Source organism: Theropithecus gelada, chromosome 7b, assembly GCF_003255815.1.
Source record: "Theropithecus gelada isolate Dixy chromosome 7b, Tgel_1.0, whole genome shotgun sequence".
NCBI lineage: Eukaryota > Metazoa > Chordata > Mammalia > Primates > Cercopithecidae > Theropithecus > Theropithecus gelada.
This window is the reverse complement of record NC_037675.1, coordinates 9,435,038-9,451,132: the sequence shown is the minus strand read 5'-3', so window position 1 is coordinate 9,451,132 and position 16,095 is coordinate 9,435,038. Positions and strand designations below refer to the sequence as shown.

The 16,095-nt window shown below is 57.5% G+C and overlaps 1 protein-coding gene across 1 annotated transcript; it reads right to left on the bottom strand.

Moving 5' to 3' along the window:
* Window positions 1–4,857: 4,857 nt before the first annotated feature.
* Window positions 4,858–15,314, bottom strand: KLHL25 (kelch like family member 25). Its single transcript, XM_025390976.1, has 2 exons — window positions 13,515–15,314; window positions 4,858–6,588 (listed from the first exon to the last, which is right to left on the bottom strand). The coding sequence occupies exon 1, from the start codon at window positions 15,306–15,308 to the stop codon at window positions 13,539–13,541; it is 1,770 nt and encodes a 589-aa protein (XP_025246761.1). The 5' UTR covers window positions 15,309–15,314; the 3' UTR covers window positions 4,858–6,588; window positions 13,515–13,538.
* Window positions 15,315–16,095: the final 781 nt, after the last annotated feature.

Sequence of the window (16,095 nt, the reverse complement as noted above, 5' to 3'; positions counted from 1 at the left end):
GTTGTTGTTTTTTGTTTTCAAACAGAGTCACACTCTGTCACCCTGGCTGGAGGGCAGTGGTGCAATCTCGGCTCACTACCACCTCTGCCTCCTAGGTTCAAGCGATTCTCCTGCCTCAGCCTCCTGAGTAGCTGGGACTACAAGCGCCTGCCACGACGGGGGTTTCACCATGTCGGCCAGGCTGGTCTCAAACTCCTGACCTCCAGTGATCCACTTGCCTTAGCTTCCCGAAGTGCTGGGATTACAGGTATGAGCCACCGTACCTGGCCAGAAACATGTATTTTTATTGAAATTGCCTTCAACTCCCCAGAAAAGCTGGAATGCTTTCTTCTTTCAATTTTTACACACACACACACACACACACACACTCTTTACTCAAGTTGAAAACGTATATGGGGCAAAGGAAATGGACATTGTTGACGGAAATCTAGTAGCCCCTTTACCTGATTTAGTTCAATCCTTACAACAAGCAATATGATCTGTTCCATGTTTCTTTGTTACGAATGAGGAAATGAAGTTACAGGGGCAGAGGGACCTTCCCCAGGAGGGCCGCCAAGTAGAGGAAGAGCTGCTGTTTGCACCCAGCTGGCTTGACTGCAGTGTGGCCCCCGACGCTGCACAGTGCAAACTGAAGACCCACATCCTGAGGCTAAGCTGGGGGAGCCAAGCACATGGGCTGCCAAGGTCTGGCCTTGACCCCAGAGCAGAGCTCACACTCCTGCTGGGAGGAGGAGACAGGCATGGCAGGGACCTCGCAGGCCTACAGCGAAGAGGCAGCCACAGCTGGCAACACCAGCTTGGAGGGCAGACTGGGAACTGAACCCCCAACCCCCGCCGACTGGCCACTTCTCTCAGGCAAATGTCACAGCTGCATTTAACAGCACCGGGCTTTTCGGTATGGCTTCAACTCTCATTTTAAAAATCTCACTATTCTCCATGGGAAGTGGAGAGGCGGAGAGAGGAAGAGACAGGACCTGCTCCTTGCTAGTCTTTGATGAGGCCCTAGTTAGGGTTGTACAGATGAGACACACAGAGCTCCTCAATGTTCCCTCTGCAGAGGGGAGAGAAGCGGGGCCAGCTTTGGAAGCTTTGCGAAAGCTCACAGGAGCCAATGTGAAGAAAGAGCAGCCGTGGTGAAGCCATTCATGGCACTTGCTCTTGGAGCCTGCATTTCTCCTGAATGCACGTGGTCAGGATAAGACTGCCGTCCTGTTCGCTCTGCAGTCCCGACGCTGGTAGAGCCACCACAGGGTGGGCTTGGCGGGATGTGTCTCTCTTGCTCCCAAGTTCCCTGGTTCCCCACCAGCCCTGCAGGCTGAGTGGGGAAGCTGTGATGAGTCTACTTGGAAATGGCTTTGGAGCCCTGGGGCCTGGCATGGAGCTGGTGCCCATCAATAGAATTATGTAATCTATCGTGCAACCCAGGAGTGCCTGGAAGCTTCTCTGGGTACCAGAGCAACACTGCTCATCTCCTTTACCTGCAGAAAGGACAGAAAAGGAGTCCAGCCCTACTCAATTCAACTCAAAAAAGCCACTGCTCCCCTACTGCTGCAAACCCTCAGGGTCCCGAGTGCCAGGTTCCAAACCCAGGCCAATCCCAGGGCCAGAGCAAGGCCCCTCGGGTTCAGGGGGCCTGGGCAGCTGGGGCCAGACACACAGAAACCACCAGAGCATCTGCTGCCATGCTCAGCGTGTTTCCTCAGCTTTAAAATGGTGACCTCAACAGCGACCTTGGGCTAGGCGAGGTGGCTCTCTAATCCCAGCACTTTGGGAGGCTGAGGCGGGTGGATCACTTGATCAGTAACCTCAGTCAGAGGTTAGTGAAAATAAATATGTCATTTTTCTCCCACCCAAGTGCATGGATCCCCTGAATTTGATCCCAAATCCCAAGTTAAGAAGCCTGCGGCCTGTTCTAGGCTTTTCCTTGACCCTCAGTGAGGCAAAGCCACATCCCAAAGCCCAACAAGGCAAGGGAAAATGCAGGACAATACTGTGCCCACTCTGAGAAATTCACCCGAATCACCCTGGCTCCCTGGGCAGGGCCTGAACCTCTGCAGATACCATGGGCGGGACAAGCTGCATGTCAGGTAGGGCAGGGCCTGAGGGCAGAAGAGGAGCTGGGGGCCGATCACCTTCATGGTCTCTTCAAGTTGGAAGAGACCACCTCTTCCATAATTCAGCCATAATTTCCACCTCCTGAAGGAGAGGCCGGGCAGATCCATCGGGGCTGGGATTGGGGCCGGGGCTGGGACATGATGGACGGGGCATGCAAGTTTCTTACTCTGCAAAATATCCCCCCAGTGATGATCCAGAAGAACCGAGGTTCTTTGCAAGCTGCGCTCATTAGACAATTGCTTCTGAAGAGGCTGCCTCTTTCCCCACTAGGATTTACAGCCTTGGGTGTTGAGCAAGGGGCGGCTGCCACACACCTTTGGGGTGAATGACTCTGGGCTCATTCTTGTCAGTTCCTGGCTGAAGAAGTGTCCTTTGAAGGCAGGGAGACCTGGCTGAACAGCCAGGTGGAGGAGGCAGTTGGCTACCCTCTCCTTGCCCTTGGCAACTTGACAGTCCCCCCAGGCAGGCTCTCAGGATGCCAAAGCCTCCAAGATGGCCTGTTTTCTTTCCCGCATCAGGCACAACCAAGGAAAGCTCCACTGGCCATCTTGGGCCCAAAGTTTCCAGAGAGGCCTTGCCCCATCACTGATGGGGAGGGTGGCTTCTCCCCTCCCCAAGCCCTGTCCCAGACTCAGTCTGACCCCTGGGAGGCCAAGGAACACGGAGCTAGGCCTGCTGGGTAATGACTGGAAGCAACACCACTCCCAGCCCCCACAATGTAGCATATGGCTTGGTTTCAAATCCCAGTTCCACTGCTGCAACGTGGCGGCCATTCTCCCCCGGTAACGGGCTATCTGGGCGTTGGTCATGGTGTTTAGTGCTTTATGGAACTCGACCTCAACTCTTAACCCTGCTATCATTAAGCCTGTGTCAGAGAATCAAGTGGTTTAACCAAGCTTGTACATACATGAGAGCCATACATGAGAGCTTGAACCCAAACCCAGGTGGGCCTAGCTCCAGAGTCCACATTCTGTCAGTTGCCACTGTACTGCCTCCTCCTCCTCCTACTAGAAGAGACCTTGGGCAAGTTACTGTGACCTCTGGGCCCATTTCTTCATCAGCAAGACGACGACAAGAATGTCTGCCTCCGGGGGTCACTGCGAAGGTTAAAGGAGGTAATTATGCAAAGCACTGGCCAGTGAGCAGCACACAATCGGGGCTTGACAACTGCTTGACAAGAGGGGTTTGACAAGAGCCAGGATCTTGGCAGACGGTGGCTCTGCATGCTCCCAGAGAAGCGGGAGGCAGGGCGGTGTGCCCAGGTTCCTTCCAACCCTGACCCAGCATGTAGAGGAAGAGGCTGCTACCTGTCTAATATCTAGGTTCCCTTTAGTTGTGTTGGAGCCCTGGAGTTTCCTCAGGGCACTTTCCAGTCCCGCTCGCAATCAGGCATGGATGTGACTGAGTTCTAGCTGCCAGGAGAATGCAGAAGTTATGGTGCAACTTCTGGGCCATGCCCTTAAAACAGGCTTGCCCATCACTTTCTCTCCTCCCCTTCCCACTGGCTGGAATGCAGATGGGACAGCCGGGGCTGGGATGGCCAGGGTGGACCAGGAAACCGCTGCATTGCATGGAAGACGGCAGAGCAGGGAGAGAGGGGGTGGGGTGCAACGCTGGGGCCCTGTGGGCCACGGCCGGCTCACACTCACCCTGTGACTGTGTGACAGGGAACTTCACCTCTGCTGCTGTCTGAGCTGTACTCACAGGACTCTAGCTGGAGCCAACTTCTGGCTTTGGATGTGAAGCGCTGGCCAGAGTGAAGCGCTCAGGCCTGTATGGAAGTGGTGGCGTTCACCTGTGGTCCCCACCACTGCTGCAGGAGCCGACAGTGCGAGACGAGTCCTAGGACGCCCCTCCCAGGGCTGCACCTCTGGGCAGGGGGAGGGACGAGGCCCTCTGCTCTTGGCCCTTGTACACGCACCATACTCACCTCTGAGACAAACCCACTCAAGAGCATTCCATTTTCTAAGGAATGTGACGTCACACCCCTACGCCAGCATCAGAGCACTTCTTACACTGTGAAGGCGCTGTTTGGATTTTGTGGGCCAGCACACCACTGAGCACCATGGAAGCCACCGCTGAGAGCCACCGTGCTGGGGCACCTCCGGGTTCCCGTTCACAGCACAGCCACCCCGCGCGCAGGCTGCGCCACAGCATGACCTTCTTGGGCTGCCCGCTGTCTGAGGGGCGCCTGAAGGTGAGACCACAAAACATAGAACACGATGTTTACCCTGCGGGCATATGCTTGAGCTCATGAGGTTCACGGTGACTATGAAAACACACAAGGAGGGCAGGTAGACCAGGACCCACAGTGCAACCAGTGGGCACAATGGTGCCGTGAGCTGGCGCTCAGACCGCAGAGCTGCCTCCTGGAGCCATTTTGCCCCTCTGAATGGCGCTTGGGTTATTTTCAGACAAAGGAGCATCAACTGGAGGTTCTGCCTTTTCGAGTGGATGGAATGACATTCCCAGCTTCTATTTACTGGTTTCCAAGAGAGAATTGCCCTCCAGAGGAGGGGCAGACAGGATCAGGGCTCTCCACGGAATCAACTTCACGGCTTCTGAAGTAACTTCAGGAGGAGACAGGAATGGGGAGACCTCTCATCCGGGTGGGTCCCCCTTCCCAGCTCATGAGAAGGGCAGACGCCAGCAGGCAGGCCTGAGCCTTGGCTGGTGGGACAGGACTGAAGTCAGCCAACAAGAATGTCTCCAAGACTAACACCAGCACACAAGGCAGGCAAAGAATTTTCTCAACTCTTTTTATTAAGTTAGGAAACTGATAAAAACTCAACACAACTTTCAGGGAAAGCACCATGGCCCGTCCTTTGTGCTATGTGATAAGTGTTCTTTATCTCAATGAAGCAACGCCACGGGTCCAGGTGCACTCCCTGCAGCCCCCGCGGCCGGGCTCCTGAGTGTGCCAGCAAAGCCATCCCCGGGGACCACAGCCAAGTGTCTTTGGGCAACCGGCCTGACACAGGTGGGGTCTGCGGGGTCTATAGGGTCCAAGAAGCCCCATGTAGCCAGGGGCCCATGGTGGCGGGCGCATCAGTGGGCAAACCCTGCCCAAAGGTCCCACCCCAAGAGGTCTCCAGGACCCGCACCAAGGCATGGAGACACTCAGGGCTGCTTAAGTAACTGGTTTGTGGCACAGCCCCCTCTGCAGCCCTAACCCTGAGCCAGTCAAGCAGTGTTCACACTGCAGGTGCCTGGGAAGCCACAAGTTTGGACACCCTACCCAGCCCCGTCAAGGCACCAACACCCCTCCCCCTCAAACAGGGGGTTAGGAGTGAGTGAGAGGCATTAGGATGGTCACTGATAGGCACCTACCTCTCCACAGCCCAGGTGTCAGGGAGGTTCTGCTGAGGGACCCCAGTGACTCAGGAGGTGACAGCAATGAACAGATGTTCAGCAGTTCTCTCACGGCCATTCTTATCTTGGAGCTCAGGGCGCAAATGGGGGCCAAGATTCAAGAGGATGGTGAGGGCCCCATCACTGTCCCCCAAACTGAGACGGATGCGGCCCTGGTGGGGTCTGCAGGGGACTCCCTGGGGTCCCTCTGCTATCTCCAGCTCACAGCTGCCCCTTGTCTTGGAGGGCAGCGTGGTCTCCCGGGGAGAAGCCCCCAGTGCTGTTGGCATGTGTGTACCACGGGGGTCACTGCTGCCTCTCAGGGTGGGCTCTGAGGAGGGGATGTGAGGGGTGACCCCCAGGGCACTCGGAGTCCTGAGTCTGCTGCAGGCCCAGCTCCACTGAGTGGCCAGAGCATCTGTGTCCCCACCAGGCCACAGCACTGGGCAAGGCCCTCAGTGGGCGGGCTGGGACTTACAGCTTTGTGGCAGGGGCCCACAAACCTTGGAGGTCTGGGTGTCCTTTGCTCTTATTAGCAAATAAGGCAATTAGCCTTATTGCCTCGTGGATGTCACTGAGGCCCCCCTGCAGTTTCTGCACCTTATAAAATCTGTCCTGGGTTCTCTGCTCATCAACCTTCTGGTCTCAACCCCTGGGAACCTGGTTTCCCAGGCCTGGGACACCATCTATAGACGGCAGTAGTGCCCCAGCAGGGCGGGCCGGGAGGAAAAGGATGTGTGGCAGTGCTGCAGCCCCGAAAGCCACCAGGGGCTCCTCCCTGTCCCTGCCTGCCCGGCCCCAGTCCAGGACCTGCCAAAATCCAGGTGATCTCAAGGCTCTGCAAGTGTCCTTCTCCCGACGCCGGGGTCAGTCCTGGTGGCAGTTCATGCCCCTCTGGGAGGTATGTCTTCCTATAAACCACTGCAAAGCTGAAGAGGCCCCCAGGGGCACAGATGCAAGAGATGCTTCTCTTCTTGTGCCTAAAGCTCCGAACAGCCCAAGGCTGCTGCTCCCCAGAGCTGGCGGGGCCCCTTCCACCTCTCGGAGAGCTGTTCCAGGACCCGCTTAGCTCCTGCTGTGGCACATAAGCCAAGGCCACGCTGTGACACTGAGGGCCGCGGGCTGTGGAAGGAGGAGAGAAAGAGAAAATCAATCAGTGGCCACATTGTTTTGTTCTGACCTGATCTGAAACAAAATGACAATGAGGCAGCTGCCCATGAGGCTTGGGCATGAGAACGCTGGATCCACCATTCACCAGCAGCGCAGTCCGGTGATCCAGGCACCCCAGGCCTGCTTTCATCCGCCACACTCGGATGACTCAGGTGTCAACTTGATTGGATTCGGGGATACCCAGACCCCGGGGATGCATTACGTATTCTCAGTGCTGCAGCAGGCATGGAGCCTGGCCCTCTTCTCCTAGAAGGGAAACCCAGGCGGCCTGGCACTTGATTCGAATGGCTGGGCTGCCCCGGTGAGTCTGTGTGGGTGCTTCCAGAGGCAACCAGCGTCAGAGCCGTGGCCCGGGTGGGGAAGATCTGCCCTTAGTGCAGGTGAGCACCACAGGATGGGCTGGGGCCCTGGTAGAAAAAAAGCTAAGGAAACGGGAATTCAGGTTTCTTTCTTCTGGAGCTAGGTTGCTCTTTCTCTGCCATCGGGCATCAGAGCTCCAGGTCCTCTGGCCTCTGAGACTTGCTGCCCACCACCCCATCCCCACCCCAGGCTCTTGGTTCTTGGTAGCTGGGCTGAGGACCGCCCCCAGCTCTCCTGGTTCTGCAGCTTGCAGCCTATCATGGGGCTTCTCAGCCTCCATCACCAAGTGAGCCAATTCCCCTCATAGAAGTTCCCTCTCACATACCACTCCGAGGCCCTGAAACGGGAAAAGGTGAGTCTTCTTACACAGGGGGGCGCAGGCAGGCAGAGCGCTCTAGCAACCCTGCGTGTTCATCCACTCCACGAGGCAAGGGGCCTCAGCAAAGCAGTGATTAATGGTGACGCTGTCCGGGGTTTTTGGCTTTGGCTGTGTTTAACCTGTACGTGTTCGTTTTACAGTTGTGTAAGAAGAAGAACATAAGGGGCTTTACTAGTTGCATGCTTGTGTGTATCTAAGTAACCTTAGTAACATTTCAATTAAAACACTGAAGGCAGCACTGAGGCTCCATGGGACTGTCCCCTTTAAGCGGGGTACACCTCTCCATCCCTCACAGTGCTGGGCCCTCTGCTCTCTGAAGGCTACTCTGCAGGAATGCTGCCCTCCCCAGGTGGTCAAGTTGTTTCCAGATACAGAGGCTGGGTTGGGTGACTGAGAAGGCCCCCAAATCCCTTCAAGCTCCTCACAAGTATGAAGCTGGGGTCACAGGGGCCCTAACCATCCTGAGGTGCTCTAACACAGCAAACCCGAACCTTTGGGGCCTGGCTGCCCGGTCTTGGCCCTGTCCCAGCACGCCACATGCTGACATGTGGTCCCTACAGAGCAAGGCCTGTTACCTGGAACAGCCACCCCACCTACCTGAGGGTGTCCCCCAGGGCACCCTGAGTTGCTGAGAGGAATACAGATGACAGCCAGAAGCACAGGGGTTGGGGAGCCTCGGGGCCAGGCTCCTGTGTTCCCTCTCAGGCTGGGCCCTTTAATTTTTGGCAGGTGCTCCCTGGGCCTGGCCTCCTCATCTGTGAAACGGGCTAACCCTCCAGCCTGCAGAGGGGACAGGGGTCAGCGGCCGCCCTGCACTTCCTGTGTGCGGCAGGCCCTGGCCGTGTGCCCTGTGGGTTGCTGGTGTGGGGCCTGCCCCATCGAGGGTGGGATGGCGCTATCCCCCAGGCTGGCACAGAACGAATGACTGCTGACGCCTGGACGGACGGACTCCATCCTGGGCACTCGCTTAGCCAGGCCCAACCCTCGAGGCTGGCACAAACCCTCAGGCCTGTGCTCTGGGATTTCCCATCTGTAGCAACTTCTTTTAAGACAGGAGGGAATGTGCCGCACTGTCCCTCCTGCAGCAGTGACAGAGCCCACAGTGGATTAATGAGCCCTGCCCTGCACCCCAGTGGCCAGGCCCCAAAAACACCTGTGAAGAGAAGACATGCTGTCGGCAGCTGGACGCCTGCCTTGCATTCGGCAGCCCCCATGCTGGAGGCAGGTGGGAGAGAAGGGTTGGGGGGCTGCGCCTTAAAGGGCCTGGAGTAGGGGGTACCCAGTGGGAGAGAAGGAAAAGGAGAGAATGTTCACAGCAAGACCACCCTTAGTGGGTAACGGGGCCTCCTGTGGCCGCTGGCTACTGTCCCCGAGGCTGTGGATCCAACCGCAACACTGGAGCAAGGGCTGCCCTGGAGGTCACTCAGGTTCCAGCTCAGCAATTCCCCGCCGCTTCTGGGCAGCTGCTGGCCAAGCCTGTGCTCTGTGCCAGGGGCGCAGATGTGAAGATGCCCGTGGCCAGCTTCCCGGCACATTCAGGGCTCAAGTCCTGCTCCAGCCCTGACTCGCTGTTCATATGATGCCAACTGTCTCCCCTCTCAGAGTCCCAGCGGGTGCCCTATAACAGCAGGACCTATGACAAACAGCTGTGGGAATGACAGGGGACTCGATGCAGATGCTCACACCTACGACGAGTTCCAACAAGCGGCCAGGACAGGGAAAACAAATGCTTGTGGACAAACAGGGGCCATCATCTGGGGTGCAGAGGCCACAGTGTGCAGGGGACCTCCTGATGGCTTCTGAAGCTTATCTCGGAGTCTTGCAGGATGGATGGAAAGGGGCCTCCAAGGACAGGGGCAGTTGGGCCCAGCATGGAGGCAGGAGACTCAGCCATGCTCGTGGGGACGAGCGAGAGCTGGACTTCTCACCAGCACCCTGATCTCCACTGCTGCCTGGGAGAGCAGAGTCAGGGAGGGGAACGTGGGGAGTGGGGTGGCCACAGAAGCCATCTCGGGCCCAGGCACTGCCAGAGGACACTCTAGGTGGCCGATGCGCTGGTTGGGGCTGCAGGCAGTGAGGCCCAGTGAGCAGCGCCATGGTCACCAGGAGGGCCCACCGCGTGGGGGAGGCAGCAGGCGTGCTTTGTTTCCACCCTCCCTGGCCCCGTCCTTGTCAAGGGCGCTCCACTCAGCTCCCCGTGAGCCTTGTCTGGTTCCAGGGCTCGGCCCCTCCCACTCAGAGCCACATCACAGGCCCCGTCTGCAGCTGCCTGAGTTGGGGGCTCTCCTCTGGCTCAGCCCTGACAGCTCTGCAATGGCTGCCTGAGCAGCAAAAGTGGCCTGCAGCCACTGTGGTTCCACTTCCTGGGGACCTGGGAAAGGCCAGGCATGCCCGGGCGTCGGCTTCTGTGCTGCAGGCCCTTCTATGGAGAGCCCAGCTCACTCTCTGCCTTTGAAGACAACTCAGACACTGAGCTGTCCAGGCAGAAGCTGGACAGGAGGAGCTTTGCAGAGCATGGGAACAACCCAGGGTCATAGTGAGGGGACAGAAGCCACGGGACTGGGGCGGCCTCAGGCAAGGACGGGCTGCTGGAGTGTCTCTGGGTCGCTGTCAAGCCCATGAGAAAGCAACAGCTGGAACGCAGGGCAATGGCAGAAACTTAAGAGCAACCTGGACTCAGCGCAGCAGCCGAGGAAGCACACAGCCCAGAATGCCTTGGGGACATGGCTCTGGGATGACAGGGTCTGGAAGTAGCTACCCCATCAGGTCTGGGACTGGCTCAGTCCTGTGTGTCTGCTTCCTCATCCCTAAATGGAGCTGATGACAGCAAGTCCATTACAGACTGAGGACGACTCCAGTGGGCACAGGGCAAGTGCCCGCCGAGGAACAGCAGTCATGGGTGGACAGGCCTTTCAGAGGGGCTAAGCAGGGACATCTAGAGGCCCTTGCAGCCCACAGCACCCCAAAACCATCATCATCAGCATCTCCCTGTCCTCCATCGCTACCCCTTTTAAAGCTGCTTCTGAAACTGGCAATCATTTGATCTCTATTCAAGTGCTATGAGTAATACGATTTCCACTCGTTGTCCAGATGGGGAAGCTGAGCCAGTCCAGAAGGTCACAACCAAGACGCACGCACACTCCCCTGCCAGGGTCCCTGGGATCAGAGCAATCCCCGGGAGAGTTCACCAGGTCCAGCTGACAGGGCAGGGCCCGGTGAGAGGGAGCCTCCAACCTGGAGGGTAGGCAGGGGGCAGTCTCTGGTCTGGAGGCTCAGACCAGAGATGGTCGGAGCTGCCTGAGGCCAGCAGCATGGGCCCCTTCATCCTGCCCATCCCGGCTGGCCTGGGGTGGGAGGCACCTCCATTTCCCACAGGCAACATTCCCCAGGTTCCTAAATGACCTAGAGGACAGCAACAGGGAATCAGGAAATGCCAGTATCCTCTTGGAATCTCCTCAGGGAATCAAGAAATTTGGCAGGTCTGATTTTTCTCCAAAGAGAGCAGATTAAAAAAAAAAAAAAGAACGCCGGGTGCGGTGGCTCACACCTGTAATCCCAGCACTTTGGGAGGCTGAGGCGGGTGGATCACCTGAGGTCAGGAGCTTGAGACCAGCCAGGCCAACATGGTGAAACCCCGTCTCTACTACAAATACAAAAATTAGCTGGGTGTGGTGGCAGGTGCCTGTAATCCCAGCTACTCAGGAGGCTGAAGCAGGAGAATTACTTGAACCCAGGAGGCGGAGGTTGCAGGGAGCCGAGATCGTGCCATTGCACTCCAGCCTGGGGAAGAAGAGCAAGATTCCGTCTCAAAGAAAAGAAAACAGAAAAGCTGTAAAAGAGAAAAGCAAGCCAGATGTGGTGGCACGCGCCTGTAATCCCAGCTACTCAAGAGGCTGAGGAACGAGAATTGCTTGAACCTGAGAGGCGGAGGTTGCAGTGAGCCAAGATCGCACCATTGCACTCCAGCCTGGGTGACAGAGCGAGACTGTCTCAAAAAAAAAAAGAAAAAAAAGAAAAGCGGTGTTCCTATTCAGGCTGGCCTCTGTGAGCCCAAACACCCTGTGTTCACCAGCTTGATGCTTGTTCTTGGGCTCTCCTTGCCTGCCACCGTGTCCCCTTATGGACTCGAAGGTTTGGCTGGGTCTGAGTTAGCGGCTGAGCCAACAGCTTCCATTGAGAAGCAATCCCAGCTAAGAGTGACTGCCTTCGCTGGGTACAGCTTTCAGCATTTGTATCAGCAGCCACTGGCTCACTGAGGAAATTAATGTTTCAGCTTGGGCCAGCTCCTGACAGGGTTCCTATGACCTCAAGCTGAGCCCACACACAGGGATCAGTGCCACCACCCAGCGCTGCAGGATCGTGGGAAGCGGCTCGGCTCCCTCCGGCAGGAAAGCTCATCTTCCACAGTCTCTTCTTGTGCTGGAGGTAGAGTGCACCCAGGGATCTCCTGCCCCTGTCCCAGGGGTGAGGGGCCCAGGAAAGCATGAACCGGGAGAATGGCCAAGGGCTAGTGGCACACACCCTGGCCTTTCCCAGGCCCTAACCACAGAGAGCATGTTGGGCACAAAACCCTTCTCTGGCATCTACCCCAGTACCCTGCCAGGCTGGCCGGGATACCCTCTCATGGCAGGACCTCACGCCGATCCTGCCCCTATTTGCTGCGGGAAGACCCTGCCCCCAGCTCAGCTTCTCAGGAGATTAAACCAGCACCAGATGAGACGTTCCTCCCGCCCATTCCTTCCCCTCACCGCAGGGTCTGCAGGGCCTGGCTCGAGTTGCTCCCAGTGTCTCTGTCCCACCATCACCTCCCAGAGTGCCTTGTGTGTCATCTGTTTTCATAGCGATTCCACACAGTGACAATGTGGCAGCAACCCACGGACACTTGCTCTGCAGGAAGCCGGGCTCCAAGGCCCCCGAGGATGACCTCGCTTAAGCTAGACGCCTGCTGGTTTTGAGGAAGGACTTCTCCCCATCCCTTGCACGCTGGTGAGCATACAGCTGCCCCCAAAAGAAACAGCACTCAAACCAAGGCTGTCTGTTCCGCAGGCTTTGGTGTTTACAGTTCTTGGGGGGACTCCACCATTTAGACATGGATGTCATGCCCGGTTGGCAATCTTTTTTTTTTTTTTTTGAGACGGAGTCTCACTCTGCTGCCCAGGCTGGAGTGCAGTGGCATGATCTTGGCTCACTGCAGCTCCATCTCCCAAGTTCAAGTGATCCTCCTACCTCAGCCTCCCGAGTAGCTGGGATTACAGGTGTGCACCTCCATGCCTGCTCATTTTTTGTATTTTTAGTAGAGGCGGGGTTTCACCATGTTAGCCAGGATGGTCTCGATCTCCTGACCTTGTGATCCACTTGCCTCGGCCTCCCAAAGTGCTGGGATTACAGGCATGAGCCACCGCGCCCAGCCAGGACTGACTTTGAACATTGCCCAGGCTGGTCTTGCACTAGGCTCAAGTCATCTGCCCACCTCAGCCTTCCTGAAGTGCTGGGATTATAGGCATGAGCCACCGTGCCCAGGCCTGGTTGGCAACCTTCATACATATCATTACTCATCAGTGCCAGGAGAGTAACACTGTCCTGATTCCATGGGGAGGGGGCCATTCTCCTGAACTCTGCCTTAGTACATGTCTCTTCCCTTGGCTCATCTTAATCTGTATCTTTCCCTGTAATAAACTGGAACTGTGAGCGTAGCAGCCTTCGGCGACTTCTCTAAGTCCTTCTGGCAAAATTGACCAAGCGTGGTTTGGGAGGCCCTCTTTGTTGCACCTGGTGTCAAAAGTAAGAGCAGGCTTGTGTGGAGACTGCACCCTCAGACTCTGCAGGTTGACCTATGCTCCACACGGCACGTCAGAATGTCCCTGGGTGATTCTGAAGTGTAGCCATGTTTGGGAACTACCATGCTGGTCTAACTACGGTCACTGTCCCCATTCTGCAGACTGGTTGAATAATTTGCTCCAGGTTAACTGCAAAGAGAAGGCAGAGCCAGGAGTTGACTCCAGAGCACACCAGCCACCTGCTGCCCACCCAGACCTCCCTGGAAGACACGGTGACCTTCACCCAGACTGAGAAGAGGTGGGACTGCATTCCCCCATGACCTTTCCAGATCCAGAGTAGCCGTGGGCTGCCAGGGGCTCACCTGGCTGGGCTCGGCAGGTGCTCCTCACGCGGGCAGGTGCTTCCAGGTGCTGACAAAGGCCGTGGGGATAAGTGAGTAGGGCACCGTGGTGATGCAGTTCCACGTATCTGAAGTGGGGTCATAGCAGTCCAGAGTCTTACACCTCTGGGTCCCAAAGTAGCCCCCGACCACATAGAGCTTGTTGCCGGACGCCAGGGCATGGCAGGACATGCGCTTGGCGGTCATGTCCCCAATCCGTGTCCACTGGTTGGTCTCACAGTCAAAGCGGTAGGCCGAGGCGGCTGTGAATTCCGTGTCACCTCCCATGATGAAGATCTGGCTGCCCAGGACGGCAGCGGCTGTGTACCGCCACGGCTGGGGGCACTCAGCCTTGATCGTCCACCTGTTCTCCGTGGGGTCATAGCACTGGACCTTGGACACCATGTCCCGGTGGATGCTGGTTCCTCCAAACACAAAGAGCTTCAGCTTGGCACTCACTACTGCGGCATTGCTGACGCCATCCCTCAAGGGGGCCACCATCATCCACTTGTTGGCCCCAGGGTCGTATTTCTCCACTTGTTTCAGGGAGACAGAAGGGGAGGCTGGGAAGACGCCTGCCAGAGAAGTGTGTCCCCCCACCACATACAGGCAGTTCTCCAGCTCCGCTGAGCCATGGCCAAAGCGGGCAATCAGCATGGGCGCCGCCTTGGACCATTCCTCATGTACGGTGTCATACACCCAGACGTCCTTGGAGACCCCGTTCTCGGAGCCCCTGCCCCCTGTCACATAGACCTTGCAGCCGATCGCTGAGGCGCTGAACTCCTTCCGGGGGCTGGGCAGGTCGGCCTTGGGGATGATCTCCTTGGCCTTGTGGTCCACCTGGTAGATCTTGTCACACATGAAGGTCTGGCCCCCCAGGATGAGCAGCGTGTGGCCTGCTTTGCGTGGCCGGGCACAGGGGCTGGTGACCACGCCGTCATTCTGCAGGATCCTGCTCTTGCAGCGCAGGGCCTCGTCTATGATGAGCTTGGTGCGCTCGTCCGCCATGAGAAGTGCCTCGCTGGAGACGGCCTCCTGCAGGCAGTCAGACGGCAGCAAGGCCAGACGCACGCTGCGGAGGAGCTCGGGCAGGTGGGCCTTCCGCGGCTCCAGGTCGTGCTTCACCCACTGGAGGATGGCCTCGAAGACCACCCGCTCGTCCTCGGTCTCCAGCTCATCACTTGAGATGAGGTCCAGCAGCGTGTCCTTGGACAGGCTGTTGAAGTCCTCACTCTGCCGCACCGTCTCAAAGTGCACCAGGCACATGCGCCAGGAGAACTCGTACAGCCGGCGGCACTGGTGGGCGTCCGAGAGCAGCATCATGCCCAGGCAGTTGGAGGGGAAAAGGTTCTTCTCCAGGAACTCGGCGGCAGCGTCCCGCACGTCGTGGAACTGCAGCATGTCGCCCGCCTCCAGCAGCGACTCAGCGTTCTCCTCGTTAATGGCGATGCGTGAGGAGTAGGCAAAGTCCAGCAGCAGCTCCAGCACCTCCGGGTGCAGGTTGTTCTGGAAGTTGACAGTGTCGTCCCGGCTCTCCCGCAGGCCGTGGCTGAACATGGCCTCAAAGTAGCGGCTAGAGGCGGCCAGCACGGCACGGTGACAGGGGAAGGCACGATCGCCCGCCCAGAGCGTGACGTCAGTGAACATGCAGTGCTTGCGAAGCGTGTTGAGGTGGGCCAGCACGCAGTCCGGGTGGGAGGCCTTGTGGAAGAGGGTGACGTTCATGGACCCCGTGCTGCTCCGCGACTTGCGGGTCTCATGGACGCTGACCGACATGGTGCACCAGCCTGTAGGGGAACAAGCCCACAGGTCAGAGGAGCCCCTCCTGTCCATCTGCCCTCTCAGGACTCTCTCTTCAGCATGAGCCCCCTTGCCCCCTCCCACCCACTCCCTGCTCACCTCTGCTAAACCAAGTCCCTCTCCCGCAACCATGTTGCCAAGGACAACATAGGCAAGAGTGGCTGGGTCTGACCCTGCCCTGCAGAAACTGGTTTTGTTCTCAGGGTATGGGCCAGCTCTGGGACAAACATCTTTGGCCTGCAGATGAGCCACCCCCTAGGTGAGCTAGAGTTGAGGCTGCCTCCCATGGTTAAGAGAACATGCAAACAGTGTTCCTGACTCAGGCAGGTGTCCGGGCAGTGCTAAGTAACTGGTGCCTTTGACCACATTCCACTCTCATGACAGTCCTCTGCAGAAGCTTCTCCTGTGAGTCCCATTTTAAAGCTAGGGAAGCCACAGCTCAGAGAGGCAAAGAAACTACCCAAACCGCCACAGCCAGGATTCTCACATGGGCTGTCCGGCTCTGGAGCCTGATCTCTGTTGGAGGTGACTGATCCCTGCAGGGTTTGCTGTGGACACCCAAGTAGAGCCTCATGTACCCGCTTCCCTGCTCCCAGCAGGCTCTGCCCTGGGCTGGTACTGGCTAGACATCCCCCTAGCCTTGGAACAAGAGCTGCCATCAAGGCCCAAGTGCTCAGTGGAGACATGTTCTCTGAATCCAGGTGTCCCCACAGGGCTCTTCACTTAGCTGGGGGAGGTGATGGCCTGGAGGTGGGGCCACGAG

Coding starts and splice junctions, on each gene's coding strand:
- KLHL25 (XM_025390976.1), bottom strand. CDS start 15,308: ATGTCGGTCAGCGTCCATGAGACCCGCAAGTCGCGGAGCAGCACGGGG.